The 16,115-nt window shown below is 52.6% G+C and overlaps 2 protein-coding genes across 2 annotated transcripts; both read left to right on the forward strand.

Moving 5' to 3' along the window:
- Window positions 1–329: 329 nt before the first annotated feature.
- On the forward strand, window positions 330–8,770 carry LOC122543884 (9,11-endoperoxide prostaglandin H2 reductase). Its single transcript, XM_043682741.2, has 2 exons — window positions 330–391; window positions 7,728–8,770. Exon 2 carries the CDS (start codon window positions 7,799–7,801, stop codon window positions 8,651–8,653), a length of 855 nt encoding a protein of 284 aa, XP_043538676.2. The 5' UTR covers window positions 330–391; window positions 7,728–7,798; the 3' UTR covers window positions 8,654–8,770.
- Window positions 8,771–14,258: 5,488 nt separating this feature from the next.
- On the forward strand, window positions 14,259–15,600 carry LOC148136211 (9,11-endoperoxide prostaglandin H2 reductase-like). Its single transcript, XM_087983760.1, has one exon. The coding sequence runs from the start codon at window positions 14,654–14,656 to the stop codon at window positions 15,506–15,508; it is 855 nt and encodes a 284-aa protein (XP_087839886.1). The 5' UTR covers window positions 14,259–14,653; the 3' UTR covers window positions 15,509–15,600.
- Window positions 15,601–16,115: the final 515 nt, after the last annotated feature.

Consider the following 16,115-nt stretch of genomic DNA (forward strand, 5'->3'; position numbering starts at 1 on the left):
TGATCTTATTGAATGGGGCTGAACGACTTTTTTATGGTCTGGAGTCTTTGTTTTTTTTTGAAGGGAAGGAAGTGGGTTGCAGAGGGGGAGAAATTCCCTGTTGCCATGATACTTCCACTCAGGCTCTGGGGCACCGACTAGGCCTCTGAAGGGGGCGGGGCAATGGTGCGGGGGGAGGGGCAAAGGACTACAACTCCCAGCGGCCCCCGGGGCGGGGCGGGGCGTACGCTCCGCGGCAACCGCACGCCGATTGGCTCGCGTGACCCGGCGCTGGGAGGCGATTGGAGAGCGGGGGGCCGTCAATCACGCGGAGGGGCGGAAGTGGGGCTGGAGAGTGTCATGGCCGGGGCTGTGTGAGGGGGACATGTGAGCAGCAGCAAGCAGCAGACAGGTAACCTACCAGCTACAGGTCCTGCCTTTAACACTGTGGCCTTTGCAGGTAATGCAGAGGCTACACGAATTCTGCATTCATACTGATGCTATTAATAGTTTTACCAGGTCTGCTGTGCCATTAGACAGTGACCATGTGGGAGGTGCTGGTGTTGGACTGGAGGGTGGGCAAAGTCTTTAAAAAAAAACCACAATACACCAGGTTACAGTCCAACAGGTTTATTTGAAAGTACATTCCTCTGCTCCTTTGTTGGGTAGTTAGTGGCGCAGGATACACAGGGCACGGGATTTATAAGTAAAAGATCAAAATGTGGTACATCTCATGCAATGTGTTGAACAAACCCACGTGAGTCTTTAATCACTTAGAACGGGGACGCTGGTTTCGATGGATTGAGAGAGGGACTGACCGGCCGAGGGTTGCTGTACTCCAGGCGGCGGCGGGGGGGGGGGGTAAAAAGAGAGAGAGAGAGACTGAGACTGAGGAGATCTCTTCGTGGTAACCTCAGCCGGTAATGGGTTTCGAACTTGGTGCCACAAAATGCCGCCAACCAATCTTCTGGCTGACAGAGCTGAACTGACCCCCACTCCCACATTGGGATGCCTGATTCCCCACCATTAAAAAATCAAATACTTCCCCTGCCCCCCCTCCCCCCAATCACCACCACCACCACCACCATTGTTGCTTCTCGGCATCATGGGGGTGCACGCTCAGATACCCTGTGCATCAAAAGTGTAAAAATAAAGGACACGCAGTGTGGGATCTAATTTCGTGGCCACCGGGGGTCAGAGCCCTGTCCCTCGACGATCACCTCTTTCTCTCAATCTCAGGTAACCCAGTGTCTGTCCATTGGAATAAAAATCCAGGGGAAAAAAAATTGATAACATTTTTTTCCTGCCTGTAAAGAAATTATTTTGGTTTGGATGTTAATGGTGCGCAGGGATAAGGCAAGAGACTCGCACTGGGGAGCAGTGCCGGACGAGATGACTGAGTCAGTGCGGCACAGTGGGCCGAATGGCCTCATACTGCACCACATCAATTTTGTGTAAAAAAACAAAAATGTGATTTTTGTGTATGTGAAATATAAAAATGTTAGCCACTTAGAGCAGCACGGTGGCTCAGTGGTTAGCACTGCTGCCTCACAGTGCCAGGGACCCGGGTTCGATCACACCCTCGGGCAACTGTGTGGACTTTGCACATTCTGCTTATGACTGCCTGAGGTTTCCTCCGGCTGCTCCGGTTTCCTCCCACAGTCCAAAGATGTGCAGGTTAGGGTGTATTGGCCGTGCTAAATTGTCCCAGAGTGTCCAGGGATGTGCAGGTTAGGGTGGATTAGCCGTGCTAAATTGTCCCAGAGTGTCCAGGGATGTGCAGGTTAGGGTGGATTGGCCGTGCTAAATTGTCCCATAGTGTCCAGGGATGTGCAGGTTAGGGTGGATTGGCCGTGCTAAATTGTCCCATAGTGTCCAGGGATGTGCAGGTTAGGGTGGATTGGCCGTGCTAAATTGTCCCAGAGTGTCCAGGGATGTGCAGGTTAGGGTGGACTAGCCGTGCTAAATTTTCCCAGAGTGTCCAGGGATGTGCAGGTTAGGGTGGATTAGCCGTGCTAAATTGTCCCATAGTGTCCAGGGATGTGCAGGTTAGGGTGGATTAGCCATGGGGAATGCAGGGTTACAGGGATAGGGTGGCAGGTGGGTCTTTGGATGTTTGGTTTTGACTTGATGGATTGAATGGCCTGCTTCCACACAGTAGGGATTTTATGATTCTAGGGAGGGTACCCTCATAAGAACAGCGGTAGGTGATTGCATCCATCCTTCACTGGATTGGCTCAAGGGTGGATACAAACCTGGATCCCTGCTGATGTGAGGCGGCAGTGCTAACCACTGAGCCTCCTTGCTGCCCACAGTGTTCAAGGGTGTGCAGGGGTTAAATATAAGGGAATGGGTCTGGGTGGGTTACCCTTCGGAAGGTCGGTGTGGACATGTTGGGCCGAAGGGCCTGTTTCCACACTGTACGGGGTTCTATGATTCAATCTATGACTATAATAATCCCGCAATCTACAGCCAGATCTTTCCTTCCATTTTGTCAGATGCCAGATGTGAATTCAAAAGAAAGAAATTCTAAAGCTTGCATCCGAACATACTACTCTGATGTATCACATATCATTCAAAATTGAGCTCCATGAAATATGACCATACTGTGGCAAGCATTTGACTGAGGAACACTAGGTCCTTGCAGCCTCCTCCACCATTCAATAGGGTCATGGCTGATCTGATATGAGTCCGTTGGTTTCCAAATACTACTGACATTCTTATCTTTGGGTTCCAATGTGCCAAATCTTATCGTGTTCCCAGGAAAATGAGGGATAAAAGAAACCTGTTGGAAACCAGTATAACGTAGAAATGAACTTGCTGCTTGTACCAGAGTTGACCAGGAAGTATTGGGATTACTGACTTCCTGGCATTTGGAACACCCTCAATTAAAAAGTCTTTTCTGGTGCAGACAGAGCCATTCGGCCTGTCGCATTCAGGCTGGGCTTTCCCAAGGAGTGCTTCCCCCAGCAACACTCCCCTGCACTCCTGCCCACTCTCCCTGTTCAGATAATAATCCTGATTCCCTGTTAAAGGCCTGGATTGAACCTGTCTCCCCGCAAGACAGGACATTCCAGACCCTAACCCCTCGGGTGAACCTCCCCCTCACCCCCACACACTCAGTATGTTTCAGACCCTAACCCCTTGAGTGAACCTCCCCCTCACCACCACACACTCAGTATGTTTCAGACCCTAACCCCTCGAGAGAATCTCCCCCTCACCACCACACACTCAGTATGTTTCAGACCCTAACCCCTTGAGTGAACATCCCCCTCACCCCCACACACTCAGTATGTTTCAGACCCTAACCCCTCGAGTGAACATCCCCCTCACCCCCACACACTCAGTATGTTTCAGACCCTAACCCTTCGGGTGAACCTCCCCCTCACCCCCACACACTCAGTATGTTTCAGACCCTAACCCCTCGAGTGAACCTCCCCCTCACCCCCACACACTCAGACAGTACGTTTCAGACCCTAACCCCTCGAGTGAACCTCCCCCTCACCACCACACACTCAGTATGTTTCAGACCCTAACCCCTCGGGTGAACCTCCCCCTCACCCCCACACACTCAGTATGTTTCAGACCCTAACCCCTCGGGTGAACCTCCCCCTCACCCCCACACACTCAGTATGTTTCAGACCCTAACCCCTCGGGTGAACCTCCCCCTCACCCCCACACACTCAGTATGTTTCAGACCCTAACCCCTCGGGTGAACCTCCCCCTCACCCCCACACACTCAGTATGTTTCAGACCCTAACCCCTCGAGTGAATCTCCCCCTCACCCCCACACACTCAGACAGTACGTTTCAGACCCTAACCCCTCGAGTGAACCTCCCCCTCACCCCCACACACTCAGACAGTACATTTCAGACCCTAACCCCTCGAGTGAACCTGCCTCCCCCTGACACCGCGAGACAGTACATTCCAGACCCTAACCCCTTGAGTCAACCTCCCCCTCCCCCAAACTGTCAGACAGTACATTCCAGACCCGAACCCCTCGCTGTGTTAAATTTTCCCTGAAATCCTTTTTTATTTGTTTTCCGTACCCTCCTGTTCTCAACCCTGCGTGAATGGTTTCTCCCCATTTTCTGTCCAAGCCCCTCAGCATTTTGGACAGCTCCTGTTGGATTTCTTGCCAGCTTTCTCTTCACTGACATTCCCAACTTCCCGAGTCTTGAGAGCTAACGTTCCTCATCCCCGGAATCATCCATGTCGGTCTTTGCCCCTCGAAGGATAGTACTATGGGAGTGCCACATTGGCAGAGTTTCCATTCTAGTCAATGTCCCAGCCGCCCCTTGACTGACGCTAAAGGATCCCGTGACTGCTGTTGAGAAAGGGAAAGGCGAATGGGTGGCCGCGTTGGGGTGTTGACCGACATTTATGTCGTACCCACCCTCACTGCAACGTGATCTGCTCATTAACCCCATCGCTGGGAGTGGGACCCAGCCCTGAGCAAGTTAGCTCCAAGCTGAAGGCTCGTCACTGTCAGTGAAATGCTCTGGCTTCCCGAGTACATGACTGGCGCTACAGAAATGCAGGTCTTCCTTTCCTCCTACGTTTTTGGGTAGCGTTTGGACAGCAAGTGCAGTCTCGACAGAGACAGCAAGTCGGAAACGGGGTGGGGTCGATGTAGGGTGGGGGTTAAGATAGCTGAAATTCTATCAATGTGAGTCAACAGGGAGTAGCCAGGTACGAGATGTGACATGTTTGATGCGATGTTTGCGCAGTGAGTTCTTACGTGGTCTCTGGAAAGATGCAGCAAATAATTTCAACCGCACCGGTCAAAATATCTTTGACTTAAGTCCTCAGAACTCTTGCAAATTTACCAGAGCTTTGGGGAAGGGTTGGGATTAATCGGATAATGTGGGTCATTACTGGAAAGAGAGGCATCCTGCCAACATTGTGCGTCCTGCACGGTGGCACAGTGGTTAGCACTGCTGCCTCACAGCGCCAGGGATTTGGGTTCAATTCCCACCTTCGGCGACTGTCTGTGTGGAGTTTGCACATTCTCCCCGTGTCTGCTTGGGTTTCCTCCCAAAGATGTGCAGGTTAGGGTGAATTGGCCATGCTAAATTGCCCGTAGTGTTAGGTGAAGGGGTAAATGTAGGGGTATGGGTGGGTTGCTCTTCGGAGGGTCGGTGTGGACTTGTTGGGCCGAAGGGCCCGTTTCCACACTGTAGGGAACCTAATCTAATCAAATCATGTTATGGGCTTGCCTGTATATTTCCAACTAATTCTTAAATTGTCATTTTTCTGCCTGTTGTGGGAGGTGAGTGTCTGAGGCAGCATTGCTGTCTTTTCAACCACACCAAGTTTCAATTGGATAACTCTTATCATTGAGCTGGCACAGGCTGTCTGGGCTGAATGGCCACATTCTGAACTGAATGCTTCTGAGAAGCTCCACAGGACCAGGTGAGGTCTGAGCAGAAGAAGTAGCAGCAGAAATAGGCCATTCGGCCCATCAAACCTGCTCCTCCTGCAACATGGAGGGATATGGGCCGGGTGCTGGCAGGTGGGACTAGATTGGGTTGGGATATTAGATTAGATTACATTACAGTGTGGAAACAGGCCCTTCGGCCCAACAAGTCCACACCGACCCGCCGAAGCGAAACCCACCCATACCCCTACATTTACCCCTTACCTAACACTACGGGCAATTTAGCATGGCCAATTCACCTGACCCTGCACATCTTTTGGACTGTGGGAGGAAACCGGAGCACCCGGAGGAAACCCACGCAGACACGGGGAGAACGTGCAAACTCCACACAGTCAGTCGCCTGAGGCGGGAATTGAACCCGGGTCTCAAGCGCTGTGAGGCAGCAGTGCTAACCACTGTGCCACCGTGCCGCCCATATCTGGTCGACATGGACGGGTTGGACCGAAGGGTGTGTTTCTGTGCTGTACGTCTCTATGACTGTATTAGATCGTGGTTGATCTGGTCATCTTCAGCTCTACTCTCCTGCCTATTCCCCATACTCTTTGATTCCCTCCCTGGTTTAGAACTCTGTTTATCTCAGCCTTCGATATACTTACTGACCCAGCCTCGACATCCCTCTGTGGTGAAGAATTCCACGGATTCACTCCCCTCTGAGAGAAGAAATTGCAAACCATCTCAGTCTTAATCATGTGACCCCTTATTCTGAGATTGCGGCCTCTGGTCCGAGACTCTGCCGCAAGGGGGAGACTGCCTCTCTGCATCTACTCTGTAAGAACTTTGTATGCTTCAATAAGGTCGCCTCTCAGCGCTCGAAATTCCAATGAGTACTGGCCCAATCTACTCCACCTCTCCTCATAAGACAATCCATGCAGACCTAGTACAGCCCAGCGGACCTTCTCTGGACTGCCTCCGATGCCAGTATAGCTTCCCTTAGGTAAGGGACCCAGAACTGTTCCCTTTGCAACTTAGGCCAATATTACATTTACCTTCCATACTAACCACTGCGCAGGGCAGCACAGTGGCTCAGTGGGTTAGCACTGCTGCCCCCCACAGCGCCAGGTTCGATTCCAGCCTCGGGCGACTGTCTTTGTGGAGTTTGCATATTCTCCCCGTGTCTGCATGGGTTTCCTCCCATAATTCCAGGGATGTGCAGGTTAGGGTGGATTGGCCGTGCTAAATTGTCCCATAGTGCCCAGAGATGTGCAGGTTAGGGTGCGTTGGCCACGTTAAATTGTCCCATAGGGATTTGTAGGTTAGGTGCATTAGTCAGGGGTAAATGTAGTAGGGTACTGGGTGGGTTACTCTTTGAAGGGTCAGTGTGGACTTGTTGGGCTGAAGGGCCTGTTTCCACACTGTAGGGATTCTATGATAAGTTGGGTGCTAGCGTTTTGTGATTCATGGATGAGAGCTCCCAACTCCTTCTATTCCATAGCATTCCGTTTAAATAATCTTTGGCTCTGTTCACATTTCCCCACATTGTATTTCATCTGCCAAATCTTTGCACACTCATTTAACCTGTCTGTATCCCTAAGCAGATTCTGAGAGTCATCCTCACCACTTGCCTTTCCATGTACATTTGTACTGTCCAGAGATTTGGCGATAATATATTCACTTTCCTCATCCAAGTTATTCATATCATAGAATCCCTACAGTACAGAAAGAGGCCATTCGGCCCATTGAATTTGCACTGGCTCTCCGAACAGCATCCCACCCTATCCCCCAACCCTGCCTTCCCATGGCTAGCCCACCTCGCCTGCACATCCCTGGACACTGTGCGGTAATTTACCACAGCCAGTCCACTGAAACCTGGATATCTTTGAACTGTATTGAGAGAGGCTGGTACAATGACAACATTTTAAAGGCATCTGGATGGGACATGAATAGGAAGGGTTTGGGGGGATATGGGCCAAGTGCTGGCAAATGGGACTAGATTAAGTTAAAAATCACACAACACCAGGGTATAGTCCAACACGTTTTGGTTGGAAGCACTAGCTTTCGGACACCCACCTGATGAAGGAGCAGCGCTCCGAAAGCTAGTGCTTCCAAATAAACCTGTTGGACTCTAACCTGGTGTTGTGTGATTTTTGTCCACCCCAATCCAACACCGGCATCTCCAAATCGAGACTAGATTGGTCTCTCCCATCCGGATATCCTAAATTAAAGTGTCTGTAGGACTCATCGTATCTCCCTAGTCCATTTGGTTATTCTGGTGAAGAGTCACCGGACTAGGAATGTTAACTGTGCTTTCTGTCTCGCTCCAGACCTGCTGAGTTTCTCCAGCTGTGTGTGTTTTTTTTTGCTGTTTCAGATCCCCAGCGCCTGGCGTCCTTGTTACTTCCCCGTTGTGTCCTCCAATTCCCAGCGGTCTGAACAGGGAGGATGGACAGTGTGCAGCTCAACAACGGGGTGGAGATGCCTCTGCTAGGCCTCGGCACCCACAGGTTGCGAGGGTATGAGGCCGTGTACCGGGCGCTGGATGCCGCGCTCAGGCACGGTTACCGCTCGGTTGACACGGCCAGCGTGTACGGCAACGAGGGGGACATCGGCAGGGCGCTGGCAGAGCTGCTGCCCAGGCACGGCCTGTCCCGGGCCGACGTCTTCATCACCAGCAAGCTCTCGCCAGCGGATCAGGGGGAGCGGGCCGAAGAGGGCGCCTTACGGAGCGTGGAGACCTTGGGCTGCAGCTACCTGGACCTCTATCTCATCCACTGGCCCGGCCGTCAGGGCTGGAAGAGCGAGGACCCCCGTAACCCGGGGTGCAGGCGCCGCAGCTGGGAGGCGCTGGAGGGCCTCTACAAGAGAGGCCTCTTCCGGGCCCTCGGAGTGTCCAACTACACGGAGGGCCACCTCAGGGAGCTGCTGGCCCATTGCCGGGTGCCGCCGGCCGTGCTGCAGGTGGAGTATCACCCGCGCCTGGTGCAGAGCGGCCTGTTGGCCTTCTGCGCCGAGCACGGCCTCCACCTGCAGGCCTACTCTTCCCTGGGCACAGGGTGCCTGCTGGAGGAGCCTCAGGTACAGGCCCTGGCCTCTGCCTACGGCCGCAGCCCCGCCCAGGTGCTGCTGCGCTGGGCCGTGCAGCAGGGCATCGGGGTCATCCCCAAGTCGGCCAATACCGAGCGCGTTGCCGCCAACGCCCGGCTCTTCGACTTTTTCCTGGCCCCGGAGGACGCCAAGCTGCTGACCGGACTGCACTCTGACAACCACTACTGCTGGGACCCCCGGGCTGTCGTCTGAGCTGGGGTGGGGGAAGGTGGCTGGGGATGTCTGAGTAACCGGCCTGTGCTGCCTACTTCAGGCTGCACCCCTGCCCGTTCCAAACCCTGACTTGAGACGCGCCAAGGATGTGAAGGGTTGGGGGGGGTGGGGGGGGTTGTAGCGTTCCCACCTCTGGGCCAGAAGGGACGATCCCTGCCCTCCCCCGGGTCCAGAGCTGTGTTTGAAAATAAATATTGCTTATAAAACATCAACAAGACTTTGGTCTGGAATCTGTACGACAAAGGAATAGGCCCCTTCAGCACCACTCCTCCCCCCCCCCCCCCCCTCCCACGCCCTCCCCCGTCCCCCATCCCCCATCCTGCGACCTGGTATCCAACCTGTAAGACCATAAGAATGAAAAGGCCGTTCAGCCCTTCGAGCCACTCAATACGATTGTAGCCGACCTCATTTTAGCTTCAACCCCACTTTTGTGCCCTGCCCGTTTCTGATTAAAAATCTGCCTGTCTCCTCCTGAAATTTATTCAGTGTCCTCTGTGCACACTGCTGTGGGGGGGGGGGGGGTGGGAGTGAATTCCACAGAGTTGACCCCTTCCCCCTTTGAGAGAAGTCATTGTTCCTCATCTGTGTGGCCCCCTTCTCCTGAAACGATGAACTCTCGTTCTAGATTGTTCCCACATGAGGAAACATCCTCCCTCAGTCTACCTTGCCAATCCCATTTAAACATCTGATAAACCTTAATTAAATCTCCTTTTATTCTTCCAAACTCGAGAGCGTGTAGGCACAAACTGCTCAATCTCTCCATCATACAAACCTGGTATTAGTCCTCCAGTCAACTAATGGCCCAGTATATTCCCCCCCCCCCCCAATTCTTAGACCTATCCGTGGCTTTCCACGGTGAGCTGTGGAGGTGGGAAATGTGATTTTGGCATCAGATAGAATCATAGAGTCCCACCTGCCTGCATTTAGCCCATATCCCTCTAAACATTCCTTATCCAAGTATTTATCCAGCTGTCTCTTAAATGTTGCAACTGTACCCACACCCACCATGTCCTCTGGATGTTCATTCCAAACATGAACCACCCTCTGTGTAAGGCAGTTGTCCCTCGTGTCCTTCTTAAATCTTAAAAATAAGCCCCCCTTGTCTTGAAATCCCCCACCGAGGGAAAAGACACCTAGCCGTTCACCTTATCTGTACCCCTCAAGGTTTTAATACTCTCTATAACATTCCAGTCAAAAAGACCTAGCCCCCTTTTCAAAACTCAAACCCTCCACTCCTTGCAACATCCTTGTAAATCTATTCTGAGCCCTCTCCACCTTAAGTTTAGATTAGATTCTCTTACAGTGTGGAAACAGGCCCTTCGGCCCAACTAGTCCACACTGACCCTCCGAAGAGTAACCCACCCTCCTCTGACTATTGCACCTACCACTATGGGACAATTTAGCACGGCCAATCCACCCTCATCTGCACATCTTTTGGAATGTGGGAGGAAACTGGAGCACACCCATGCAGACATGGGAGAATGTGCAAACTCCACACAGACAGTCATCCAAGGCTGGAATTGAACCTAGGACCCTGTTGCTGTGAGGCAGCAGTGCTAAACACGGTGACACCCAGTAATATCCTAATGATCTCTCCAGAAAAGCCCTGCGTTTAGATAGAACAGCACAGTGCCAAGCACTAAACCATCTGGTGTTAAATTCGCACGCTGCTTCACGTGGGCGGCACGGTGGCACAGTGGGTGGCACTGCTGCCTCACAGCGCCAGAGACCTGGGTTCAATTCATGCCTCAGGCGACTGTGTGGAGTTTGCACATTCTCCCCGTGTCTGCGTGGGTTTCCTCCGGGTGCTCCGGTTTCCTCCCACAGTCCAAAGATGTGCAGGTTAGGTGAATTGGCCATGCTAAATTGCCCATAGTGTTAGGTAAGGGGTAAATGTAGGGGTATGGGTGGTTGCGCTTCGGCGGGTCAGTGTGGACTTGTTGGGCCGAAGGGCCTGTTTCCACACTGTAATGTAATCTAATCTAATCTAATCTAATCTAATCTAATCTAATCTAATCTAAACCATTATCAAAATGTTGACGTGGTTCCTGAAAGTGTAAGGGTGAGCAACTTTTTGAAGATAAATGTAAGATATATCTGAAAAGATGTCTCCATCCCAGAGCACCAAAGAACGAGAATGTGTTTTATTTGCATTCCCTGGTGGGATTTGGGTGTTGCGCTGCCGCCTTGATCTAGTCGAGTTTAAGTGCAGGAGGTTGGTACACAATGCCCTGAGGGAGGCATTTCCAGGATTTTGACCCAGCAATTGTGAAGGAACCATGATAGATTTCCAGTGAAGGTTGGGTGAGAGCAGCAGCCCATGACACCAATGCTACATTGATCTAAGTGGGACATCAAGGAGCCCCAGCAAAGCTGGAATTAATTGGGGAATCGGGGGAGGAAACTCTCTACTGGTTGGAGTCATACCTGGCACGTAGGAAGATGTGCACGTTGGAGGTCAGTCATCTCAGCAACCAGGACATTGCGACAGGAGATCGTCAGGGTAGTGTCCTAGGCCCAACCACCTTCAGCTGCTTCATCAATGACCATCCCTCTATCATAAGATCAGAAGTGGGGATGTCCTCCAATAACTCATGTACAAACCGACCAATAAAACAGTGCATGTAACACAGACATCCCAGCAAACCACCCTTCCCTCCCAACCTCCGGCCACTCAAAGGCAGCCCGGCCAATGTGACTTCATTTATTTTTTTTAAAAACACAAAACAAGAAAAAAAAAGCCAGAAGTCAAATGTCTCCAAACTCACAGAGCTCTCTTTCTTCCTCTTCACAGTACGCTGGCTGCGGCTAGCCAGCTCAGAGTCCGGCCTCTGAACTGAGGAGATTCTAATCACCTGGTTATATATTTTTTCTTTTCCCCAGCACCCGTGTTGTGTGTGTGCGCAGGTGAGAGACACAAGGTGCACGAATCTTTATTCGGTTTCCATCAGCAGGAAGAAAGGCCAGTGACAAGCAGTGCCCTTCACATCAGAGGGCAGTGCTGTGTGATCAAACAGTGAAGGGGAGGGTAGGGATTAATTCAAAATAGAGTTGGAGGGGGAAGTAATGCACTCCACTCCCTGCGGCGCCCACCTCTCCCTGAACAACTCCAGGGTGTTAGCAGACACCGCGTGCTCCTTCTCCAAGGACACCCGGGCCCTAACGTAACCGCGGAAGAGGGGCAGGCAGTCGGCCCTCACGACCCCCTCCATGGCCCACTGCCTGGACCTGGTTATGGCTGGTTTGGCCACCAACTGGACATTTTAAAAAAATATTTTATTAAACAATTCACTGTTTACACAAACAATTAACATTTACAGCTGTATACAGAAAAACGGCAATTTTACAAGGGAGGGGAATGGCGAAGCCAGGCCCCAAACCCTACCGTTTAACCAGTTTTCAGGGAAAATGAGAAAGCTCAAATCCCAGTTTCAATCATTATAAAAACAGTAACAATAACATTTGGACATGTACAACAGTCCAATTATGCAAAAAAGTGCATACAATGCAGACCCCAGCAAGCCCCCAACCCACCCCGTCCCTTCCGACCACTCTAAGGCAGCCCGCCCCTACCCACCTTCCGGCTCTCAGTCCACCCCATGCCCCTTCCAGTTCTCTGTCTGCCCTGACACACCTTCCGACCACCTCTAGGACAGCCCATCCTGATTACCCCTTCTTGGGACGACAGCGCTCAGAACGGCCTACCCGCTCTCAGCGTGACTGGCATCAGGGTGGCCCAACCACCCTCCGACTTTTGGAACAGCCTACCAACCTTCAGGTTCACAGGATGGCCTACCCATCCTCCGGCTCTCGGGGTGACAGCTTTCAGGACTGAAGTTGTCCTCCCAGTTCACAGTAAGGCCTGCCAGACCCAGGCACACACAAGACAGTGCAGGTGATAAGCCCAACGAACAACACGATACAGTTAATTACCAAAAAACAGAGTCCTTTCTGGTACACAGAGTCCATTAGCATAGACAGTTCTCTTCAAAACGCAGTATTCAAAGTGCATTGTCAGAAATAGAGTCCACTCCAAACTGCAGAGTCCACTCCCAAAGGCAGCAAATGCACACCCCACAGTATTCAATCTCCATGGAGTCCTGGCCCATCCTTGGAGAACCAGGTCCACTCACAGGAACACAGGATATTATAAAGGTGCTGTTAACTCACAGGGGTTTGGTCCACTCCTGAAGCAAAGGTCTTCTCCCAAACTCCAGGATACAGCAAGTGCTCACCTCCCAGCACACACACAGGTGCTCAATCTTCAGAGGCCTAGTCCCAGGGCTAGGCCTCCCCACAGGAAAAGCTCCTCTGGTAAGATGTATTTTTTCACAAGAGCTCAGTCCAAACGCAAGACACATACAAAAAGCAAAGGAAACTAGAGTCCTCGGAAGGTCTCCTCTCAGCGCTCGAAATTCCAATGAGTACTGGCCCAATCTACTCCACCTCTCCTCATAAGACAATCCATGCAGACCTAGTACAGCCCAGTGGACCTTCTCTAGACTGCCTCCGATGCCAGTATAGGTCCCTTAGGTAAGGGACCCAGAACTGTTCCCTTTGCAACTTAGGCCAATATTACATTTACCTTCCATACTAACCACTGCGCGGGGCAGCACAGTGGCTCAGTGGGTTAGCACTGCTGCCCCCCACAGCGCCAGGTTCGATTCCAGCCTCGGGCGACTGTCTTTGTGGAGTTTGCATATTCTCCCCGTGTCTGCATGGGTTTCCTCCCATAATTCCAGGGATGTGCAGGTTAGGGTGGATTGGCCACGTTAAATTGTCCCACAGTGCCCAGAGATGTGCAGGTTAGGGTGCGTTGGCCACGTTAAATTGTCCCATAGGGATTTGTAGGTTAGGTGCATTAGTCAGGGGTAAATGTAGTAGGGTACTGGGTGGGTTACTCTTTGAAGGGTCAGTGTGGACTTGTTGGGCTGAAGGGCCTGTTTCCATACTGTAGGGATTCTATGATAAGTTGGGTGCTAGCGTTTTGTGATTCATGGATGAGAGCTCCCAATTCCTTCTATTCCATAGCATTCCGTTTAAATAATCTTTGGCTCTGTTCACATTTCCCCACATTGTATTTCATCTGCCAAATCTTTGCACACTCATTTAACCTGTCTGTATCCCTAAGCAGATTCTGAGAGTCATCCTCACCACTTGCCTTTCCATGTACATTTGTACTGTCCAGAGATTTGGCGATTAATATATTCACTTTCCTCATCCAAGTTATTCATATCATAGAATCCCTACAGTACAGAAAGAGGCCATTCGGCCCATTGAATTTGCACTGGCTCTCCGAACAGCATCCCACCCTATCCCCCAACCCTGCCTTCCCATGGCTAGCCCACCTCGCCTGCACATCCCTGGACACTGTGCGGTAATTTACCACAGCCAGTCCACTGAAACCTGGATATCTTTGAACTGTATTGAGAGAGGCTGGTACAATGACAACATTTTAAAGGCATCTGGATGGGACATGAATAGGAAGGGTTTGGGGGGATATGGGCCAAGTGCTGGCAAATGGGACTAGATTAAGTTAAAAATCACACAACACCAGGGTATAGTCCAACACGTTTTGGTTGGAAGCACTAGCTTTCGGACACCCACCTGATGAAGGAGCAGCGCTCCGAAAGCTAGTGCTTCCAAATAAACCTGTTGGACTCTAACCTGGTGTTGTGTGATTTTTGTCCACCCCAATCCAACACCGGCATCTCCAAATCGAGACTAGATTGGTCTCTCCCATCCGGATATCCTAAATTAAAGTGTCTGTAGGACTCATCGTATCTCCCTAGTCCATTTGGTTATTCTGGTGAAGAGTCACCGGACTAGGAATGTTAACTGTGCTTTCTGTCTCGCTCCAGACCTGCTGAGTTTCTCCAGCTGTGTGTGTTTTTTTTTGCTGTTTCAGATCCCCAGCGCCCGGCGTCCTTGTTACTTCCCCGTTGTGTCCTCCAATTCCCAGCGGTCTGAACAGGGAGGATGGACAGTGTGCAGCTCAACAACGGGGTGGAGATGCCTCTGCTAGGCCTCGGCACCCACAGGTTGCGAGGGTATGAGGCCGTGTACCGGGCGCTGGATGCCGCGCTCAGGCACGGTTACCGCTCGGTTGACACGGCCAGCGTGTACGGCAACGAGGGGGACATCGGCAGGGCGCTGGCAGAGCTGCTGCCCAGGCACGGCCTGTCCCGGGCCGACGTCTTCATCACCAGCAAGCTCTCGCCAGCGGATCAGGGGGAGCGGGCCGAAGAGGGCGCCTTACGGAGCGTGGAGACCTTGGGCTGCAGCTACCTGGACCTCTATCTCATCCACTGGCCCGGCCGTCAGGGCTGGAAGAGCGAGGACCCCCGTAACCCGGGGTGCAGGCGCCGCAGCTGGGAGGCGCTGGAGGGCCTCTACAAGAGAGGCCTCTTCCGGGCCCTCGGAGTGTCCAACTACACGGAGGGCCACCTCAGGGAGCTGCTGGCCCATTGCCGGGTGCCGCCGGCCGTGCTGCAGGTGGAGTATCACCCGCGCCTGGTGCAGAGCGGCCTGTTGGCCTTCTGCGCCGAGCACGGCCTCCACCTGCAGGCCTACTCTTCCCTGGGCACAGGGTGCCTGCTGGAGGAGCCTCAGGTACAGGCCCTGGCCTCTGCCTACGGCCGCAGCCCCGCCCAGGTGCTGCTGCGCTGGGCCGTGCAGCAGGGCATCGGGGTCATCCCCAAGTCGGCCAATACCGAGCGCGTTGCCGCCAACGCCCGGCTCTTCGACTTTTTCCTGGCCCCGGAGGACGCCAAGCTGCTGACCGGACTGCACTCTGACAACCACTACTGCTGGGACCCCCGGGCTGTCGTCTGAGCTGGGGTGGGGGAAGGTGGCTGGGGATGTCTGAGTAACCGGCCTGTGCTGCCTACTTCAGGCTGCACCCCTGCCCGTTCCAAACCCTGACTTGAGACGCACCAAGGATGTGAAGGGTTGGGGGGGGTGGGGGGGGTTGTAGCGTTCCCACCTCTGGGCCAGAAGGGACGATCCCTGCCCTCCCCCGGGTCCAGAGCTGTGTTTGAAAATAAATATTGCTTATAAAACATCAACAAGACTTTGGTCTGGAATCTGTACGACAAAGGAATAGGCCCCTTCAGCACCACTCCTCCCCCCCCCCCCCCCCCCCCCCCTCCCACGCCCTCCCCCGTCCCCCATCCCCCATCCTGCGACCTGGTATCCAACCTGTAAGACCATAAGAATGAAAAGGCCGTTCAGCCCTTCGAGCCACTCAATACGATTGTAGCCGACCTCATTTTAGCTTCAACCCCACTTTTGTGCCCTGCCCGTTTCTGATTAAAAATCTGCCTGTCTCCTCCTGAAATTTATTCAGTGTCCTCTGTGCACACTGCTGTGGGGGGGGGGGGGGGGGTGGGAGTGAATTCCACAGAGTTGACCCCTTCCCCCTTTGAGAGAAGTCATTGTT

This window comes from Chiloscyllium plagiosum, unplaced genomic scaffold (assembly GCF_037043375.1).
Source record: "Chiloscyllium plagiosum isolate Xiang-an unplaced genomic scaffold, Cpla_swu_hap1 HiC_scaffold_46, whole genome shotgun sequence".
Classification (NCBI taxonomy): domain Eukaryota; kingdom Metazoa; phylum Chordata; class Chondrichthyes; order Orectolobiformes; family Hemiscylliidae; genus Chiloscyllium; species Chiloscyllium plagiosum.

What these genes read in the sequence shown, in the direction of transcription:
- LOC122543884 (XM_043682741.2), top strand. Translation starts at nt 7,799, where the DNA reads ATGGACAGTGTGCAGCTCAACAACGGGGTGGAGATGCCTCTGCTAGGC.
- LOC148136211 (XM_087983760.1), top strand. Translation starts at nt 14,654, where the DNA reads ATGGACAGTGTGCAGCTCAACAACGGGGTGGAGATGCCTCTGCTAGGC.